Here is a 7194-nt window from a genome sequence, read left to right on the forward strand (position 1 = left end):
AGCTAGGGAAACTTGTTTAGTTTGTTACTATAAACTAGGGAAGCTTTTTAGGCTTGTTACAGATCCTACAAGCTAGGATAACTGATGAAGGCTGTTATCCTTGAGTACCCTTGACAAGCTCCAAGAGAAAGATGTATAGGCTATTCTGGATGAAAAAATAAACTAAAACCTAGTCCCGATTTTCCAACACTTTGTTTAAGTAAATAAAAATACAGAATAATTATCAAAGAAACAAACAAAGATGAACACTAAGCTTTTACATAGAAAAATCTTAAACTCGGATCGAAACAATATTAATAAACTGTAGCATTTTACAAGACTGACTTATAGACTCTATTTTTAAGTTATGGGGTCAGTATTGATTTATATAAAATTATTAAAAGACGTGTTGATTCATATAAGTTGCATGGCCTTCTAGTATTCAACTTGTTTAATCCCTTTGAGATCTCAACGTCATCAACGTCGTGATCTTTTTATGATATATGCTGAACAAATCTACATCATCATGAATAAATAATAGATAAAATAAGTAACAAATCTATATTTCAAATTTCAAAAACTATACATTTTCTTTATTTTATTCTCTATTGTTATTTTTCCTAGTTTATGTATATAATAGTGATGCGTGAAGATATTATTTGTAATCAAATAGGTATTGGAATTCATGCTGGACTAATAATTCAAGTTTTGTATCCCTTATTAGTAGTCACTAAGTCTTTCATAGAGTTAATTATATATGTGTCCATCTTACTTCAGGAATGTTCACACAAAAACTTATATTTTTATATAATTATTAGTGACAATCTTGTAAAATAGGCACTCTAAGTTATAATTGTTGTGACACTTATTTTATATTATCACTGAAAACTATTATTTATGTCAGTTTTTATATCCTGTCCTGAAAATTAAAGTAGTTGTGACACATTATATAATCGTCTTAATTAAGATTTTTTATGTTTCAACCCAACAAAAAGTAATGCAAAGAAATTTATCTTTTATATCACTTTTGTTAACTGTGATAAATATATATATATATATATATATAGTTGTATCAAAATAAAAAATATTTCACAAATAATGTTTATTGCTGAGGATTTGAACTCCGTCTAAATTTGTAGCCTCACTATTGCTAGCTCTAAATTTGGAGCTAATTTTAGAGATCCATTGGAGCTCAATCGGGCTCCAAATTTAGGTTAAAGTTGCTCTTAAAAGGATACCAACCTAGCAACCAACTTTAGACCTCAAGGTTTCGCCTTGAAAATTGGTGGTTTCGAACTAACTCTTTCTCCTCCTTTTGTAGGATCAGTTGGACTAAGTTTTACATCCCTCAAAACTCATTATCTGAAAACATCTCCTCTCTTGCCTGGTGCATCTCCTCCTGAGTGAAATGCAACATGGCCAATTTAAATGTGTAAATCAAGAATGTAGAGATTGAGCTACTCAAGATTCATACAAATCCTCACCTGGATCATGGAGAAGGTGATTAGAAGTATTATGGAGGACCTTTACATTAAAAATTAAGGAGATCTACTGGAAGCAGGTGACTAAAATAGCAAGTTTTTTCATGCAAAAGCTACTACTTACAAGAGGAGGACATAATCCAAACATTATTCGAAACACATTTGTAAACCGCTTCAAAGACTTGTTCACCTCTTCAAACCTGCCCTCTGTTTTTGATGTTTGCGACAATAAATTAATGCCTCGCAATAAGCTCGGCTGGGCTTAAGTGACCCACCCTAACTCGAAGAAATTGATGCAAGCATGAAAAGCCATGGCCTAGATAAAGCTTTGCTCCCAGATAATTATAATGCTAGATTTCTTCTGTCATCATGGAATTTCTTCAAACTTGCTACCAACTCTACTATACAAAATTTCTCCTCAGGAAGTGGGATGCTGTATCGACTGGCTACTACCACCCCATCTACAAGATCGAGAAATGGAACAGCTCTAGTGGTAGCTCTAGCAGCAAGGACTTGAGATGGAGAGAGAGAGAGAACTGGAAGAGAAAAGGGGAACAACACAAAGCAACCCTAGAGGAAGGGGGAAAGGGAGAGGAGGGGAGAAAAATGGATACAAGCTTCAAGAGAAAGATGTATATTCTGGACTTTGGGTCCATCATCTGAACTTTAATTCATTCCCTCAATTTTAGGTCTATTTTAGTCCATACAGGATGGCAATGTTATCTCAAAGACCATGAATTCATATGAGAGGAACATGTACTTCAATTCTAAGATAATTACATGTATTTTAGCATCACTTCTATTATTGTTTTGCTTTTGTTTCTTATATTAAACTTAACTCGTATTTGGTGGACTTGTCCAGAGTTTGCTCCTAATTTACTTCAACTAGTTCCAAAAATGAATGCAAAACAAGTCTTTCTTTCCCCACCCAAAATTAAAGAAAGAGAATTTTGGTCTTAAAAAGGAGTCAATCAGGTCATCCTCACATATTTTGGTCCTTGGTGCAAATTGCTAAAATAAAAATAAAAAAGAGATTGTTTCAGTCCAGCCACAGCTCAGAAAAGTAAAAAATGAAAAAGATTAGATAGTCAATTAGATACAAAAGAATATAGAATTGATAGCCAATTATGATTCCCAAATCAAGTTTCTACACCTTGCTTAATCAACAAGAACTTTCTTTTGTTTTTATACTGCTTAGAAGAATAAACTTAAAATATATAAGCATAGGAATAGGGAGAAATAATTTGTTCTCCTAAATTGATGTACAAGTATGTTTTACATGCAGTGCATTAGGATACAATACAATATGATCATATTAGTTAATATCAATTAGAGATAGGACGCCTCTAGAAAGCAGATAGCTCTTGAGATACATGTTGCATTGTTGGTCGACGTAGTGGATTAGCTTCTAAACATTGAAGGATTATCTTAACTACAGTTAAAATTTCACTTGCAACTTCAATTGTCGGGAGGGTTACACGTGGATCTAAGATATCCTCCAATAGTGTGAGTTCGACAGCAGTAGATGATAAGGATGTAATCAAATCTCCTGGATGAGCTCCCATCAGCACTTCAAGTGCCACCACTCCAAAACTATATACGTCGCATTTCTCAGTCACTACCATTGTATAGGCAAGTTCTGCAAAATATCAGAAGATAAAGTTTCAGCAAACTAAACCTAATTATATTAAAATCTATAAGAAAATATTAAAAGCTATGAAATATGAAAGATTAGTAGTTATGCCCAATGGTTTATGGCACTATTCTAAAATTAGGTTATGGCATGCAATAATATCTTAATATTTTTGACCTAATCTAGGGGTCAAATGATAAATTTCCATATGGTAGAGCAAATAACATATTAGGTGTATCTTCGTATTATTGAGAAAAAGTATATGACACAAATATAATAATACACTTTAAGAAAAATCAACGCAAATAAATAAAGGCATTTACCTGGTGCGATATAGCCTCGTGTTCCAGCAACCATAGTCCAATTGGATGAGTCACGCTTCAAAATTCTAGCTATTCCAAAGTCTGACACACAAGCCCTGAATTCCAAATCAAGTAAAACATTGTTGCTTGTGATATCTCGATGAACTATGGGAGGAGAACAATCGTGATGCAGGTAAGATAAAGCATGAGCAACATCTCTAATAACATTCAACCTTTTGGTCCATTCTAACTCAACGGCATATGCATCATGTGTAAGAATGGCTGCTAAACTTCCTCTCTCTAAGTACTCACAAATAATAAGCCTATGTTGATCAGTTGAACAATAGCCATAAAGCTTCACAATATTTTGATGTCGGGTTTCAGATAGTGCTTGTATCTCATGAAGAAAGAGTTGGTTGTCTATCAATCTTTCTTCTTCCGTTTGATGAATTTTCTTCACAGCAATAATTTTTCCTGTTGGTAGTGTAACTTCTCCTACTCTCACTCCTCTTGGTAAGGTAATTCTGTAAACACTTCCATATGCACCGGTGCCAATGCAAAATTTGTCAGCAAAATTCTCCGTTGTTTCAATGATATCCTTATATAAATCTTTTCCATCAATGTTTCCTGACAAGAACCCATTTTTACCAATCTCACTTGTATTGTTTTTAGAGCTTTTCTTCCTCTTCGATAAGAATAAAGCAAAGCCAACGAAAAGAAGCACGGATCCAAGAATAGGAAGAACAACTAACAGAATAGTGTGACTTCGTTTACTCTTTGAACTTCTGCTTGAAATGCTTGAACTACATAGAGCCAAGCCAGGCAGCTCGCCGCAAAGATCTTTATTATGGGTGAACCACTCCATTGGAGCTTTCCTAAAAACTTGGCTAGTAGGAAGAGGCCCCTCCAATTCATTATAGGATAAGTCTATCTTTGTTAGGCTAGCCATATCTTGAAAAGATGTTGGGATAGATCCGCTCAATGCATTGTGTGAGAGATTCAGATCTTGTAGCATAACTAATTCACTTAGTTGTGATGGTATGCTTCCAGAAAATGAATTATGACTAAGATCTAGTAACTCTTGTAGGTGGACTAGACCTCCAATTTGAATGGGGATGCTTCCATTTAAATGGTTGTTGCTTAACTTTAAAAACAGAAGTTTATGACAACCCCCAAATTTGTCGTGAATTGATCCACTCAAGTTGTTAGCTGATAGATCCAAAATCTCTATGTTGGGTAGGCTTCCAAGTTCTTGAGGTATCTCACCAGAGAGAAAGTTATTACTTAGACTCAGGTTGAACAATTGAGATAACTTGCCTAGTTCTCTTGGAATCTCACCTTCTAGGTTATTAGATGAAAGATCAAGCACCTGCAGCTGAAATAATTGCCCAATACTCGAAGGTATTTGTCCATTGAGATCATTGTTGGAGATTTTTAAGCTCGTCAAATTGTAGCATTCTCCCCAATGATGCGAAAGCGTACCAGAGAGCCTGTTGAAGCTCAAATCCATGTATACCAAATTGGGATACACTCCGAAATCAGAGATATCACCCTTAAACTGATTTCCAGCAAGTCGAATTCTGACAAAGCTTGTCATATTTGAGAGTCCTTGAGGTAAAGTGCCACTTAAATGATTGCCAGATAGTACAAGGTATTGGATGTTGCTCAAATTACCAAGACTCGAGGGAATTGGGCCTGTCATGCTGTTGGTGGCGACTTCTAATGAAATCAGATTTGATAGCTTCCCAATTTCACGAGGGATGACACCACTCAACTTGTTATCATTTAGGCACACAAATTCAAGCATGGTCATGTTCCCTAGACTTCTCGGGATGAGACCTGTTAGTTGGTTCTCATAGAGCTCTAAATGCTTCAAGTGTACTAGATTCCTTATTTCATTAGGAATGGAACCAGAGAGCTGATTACCCCAAAGGTATAAGTTATTGAGCTTAGTTAAGTTCCCAAGACATGAAGGTATTGGACCTGTTAAGCTATTGTTGTTGACTCCCAAATCAACCATATTTTTTAGTTGTTCTAATTCATGAGGGATGACACCAGTGAACTTATTATCACCTAGGTGCATGGTTTCAAGCACGGTCAAGTTCCCTAACCATCTCGGAATAGAACCGATTAATTGGTTATCAAAGAACTCTAAGTTCGTCAAGTTCACTAGATTTCCTATTCCATGAGGAATGGAACTAGAGAGCTGATTACCCGAAAGGTTTAAGATAGTGAGCTTGGTCAAGTTCCCAAGACATGAAGGTATTGAACCTGATAAGTTGTTGATAGAGATATTTATTTTAAGGAGATTTGCCAACTTTCCTATTTCAGGAGGAATAGAACCAGAGAGTTGATTACTCCCAAGGTTTAAGAGAGTGAGCTTCGTCAAATTCCCTAGACTTGAAGGTATGGGACCTATTAGGCTATTGTTATTCAAAAATAATTCATTCAAGTTGGAGAGATGTCCTATTTCATGCAGAATGGAGCCACTCAAGATGTTAAAAGACAAGTGCAAGCTTAATAGACTCTGCAAGCCTCCTAATTCATTCGGGATGGGACCTAAAAGATTATTCTGAGATAGGTCTAGGATTCTAAGATTGGTCAAGTTATTGAAGGGAGGGGGTATGGAGCCACTTATCTGATTCGCAGAGAGATCAAGAGAGGTGAGCTTCGAAAGAGCAGCGATGGAAGTTGGAATTGATCCATGCAATTGGTTGAGGGTGAGGTTGATACTTGTTAAGGTCGTCAACGCCGAGAAGTCGAGGATGTCCAGTGTCCCTACAAGACCCATCTTCGGTAGAGATATCGTGGTGATCATGCTTGGCCCTGAATGCATAGCACTACTGCATGTGATGCCAGTCCAATTGCATGGACTAATCTTAAGATTCCATGAGGCTATAGCTTCATAGCTCTTAAGGCTTGTTCTCCAATGGAGGAGGGCTCTCCCTTGTGAATCAAGTGATGCCAATTTCGCAACACTTGACAGAACTGGGAGTAGCAGTAAAACTGACAAGAGGAATGTTAGGGTAGACAACAAGGAATTCATGGCTAAATCTTAAGGCCCAAGACAAGAGGTTATTTTGTTGTTGTAGAAACTAAAAGAGCTCTGGGGTTTATATAGAAACTTTTGCCACGACTCACTTAGAGCATTGCCCAACCCTAATCGAAAAGATTTTTCTTGCTCACATTGTGATGCGTAATAACCATAGTCTTCAGATTCAATACTTCTTTAACACGATGTTTTGATGGTGAAGTGCTGTGGAATTCTCTAGTTTTGCCAAGTGAATTTCTGTGAACTCCACCACACACTTAAGAGAAGACTTGTGTTGACTCCCTGCCCAATTTCCCCACAACTTAGGGGGTATTGAGAGAGACTCAAAGTCATCTCTCTACTCCTGACCTTGCAATTCCCACACACTTGCAGTGTAATTACTTTTTATTGTAGAATGCTACTTTGTCATTTCCCAAAAGGAAATAATATATATATTTTTTTATAAGAAGGATATACTTAAAAAGACTATGCATATAAGATATATATATATATATATTCACATCAATAGGGAGAAAACCTTAATGTTATTTATTCATGGTACATATATTTCCAAAGATTCAGGATAAAGTTAACTAATATATTTGAATCGGCATAACCTTCCTTTTGAAAGTTTAGAATGTTCAATATTTGTTATTAAGAATATAAGAAATATTGTGATAGTTGTATGTTAATCCAAATCCTCTTGTTCTTTAATATGGACTACCATTAGAAAAGTTTTTTTTTTGACATGTTTCAAATAATGTATAA

At 35.7% G+C, this 7194-nt stretch overlaps 1 protein-coding gene across 2 annotated transcripts; it reads right to left on the minus strand.

Annotated features, from left to right (window-relative positions):
* Window positions 1–2590: 2590 nt before the first annotated feature.
* LOC140760338 (uncharacterized) lies at window positions 2591–6444 on the minus strand. Of its 2 annotated transcripts, XM_073097275.1 has the most exons (3): window positions 3629–6444; window positions 3417–3511; window positions 2591–3099 (listed from the first exon to the last, which is right to left on the minus strand). In XM_073097275.1, the coding sequence occupies exons 1-3, from the start codon at window positions 6439–6441 to the stop codon at window positions 2807–2809; spliced, it is 3201 nt and encodes a 1066-aa protein (XP_072953376.1). In that variant the 5' UTR covers window positions 6442–6444; the 3' UTR covers window positions 2591–2806. The 2 variants fall into 2 exon arrangements, with proteins under 2 accessions (XP_072953376.1, XP_072953368.1); XM_073097267.1 differs by having other exon boundaries at window positions 3417–6444.
* Between the last annotated feature and the right edge of the window lie 750 nt (window positions 6445–7194).

The sequence above is a fragment of the Typha angustifolia genome, chromosome 1 (genome assembly GCF_048772165.1).
Source record: "Typha angustifolia cultivar Huaian chromosome 1, ASM4877216v1, whole genome shotgun sequence".
Lineage (NCBI taxonomy): Eukaryota > Viridiplantae > Streptophyta > Magnoliopsida > Poales > Typhaceae > Typha > Typha angustifolia.

Bases quoted from the DNA above. Each gene is read 5' to 3' on its own strand.
- LOC140760338 (XM_073097267.1), bottom strand. From the start codon at position 6,441: ATGAATTCCTTGTTGTCTACCCTAACATTCCTCTTGTCAGTTTTACTG. The intron at 3,100-3,416 runs GTAAATGCCTTT...GATATTTTGCAG, and splicing joins ACGAGGCTATATCGCACCAG to AACTTGCCTATACAATGGTA.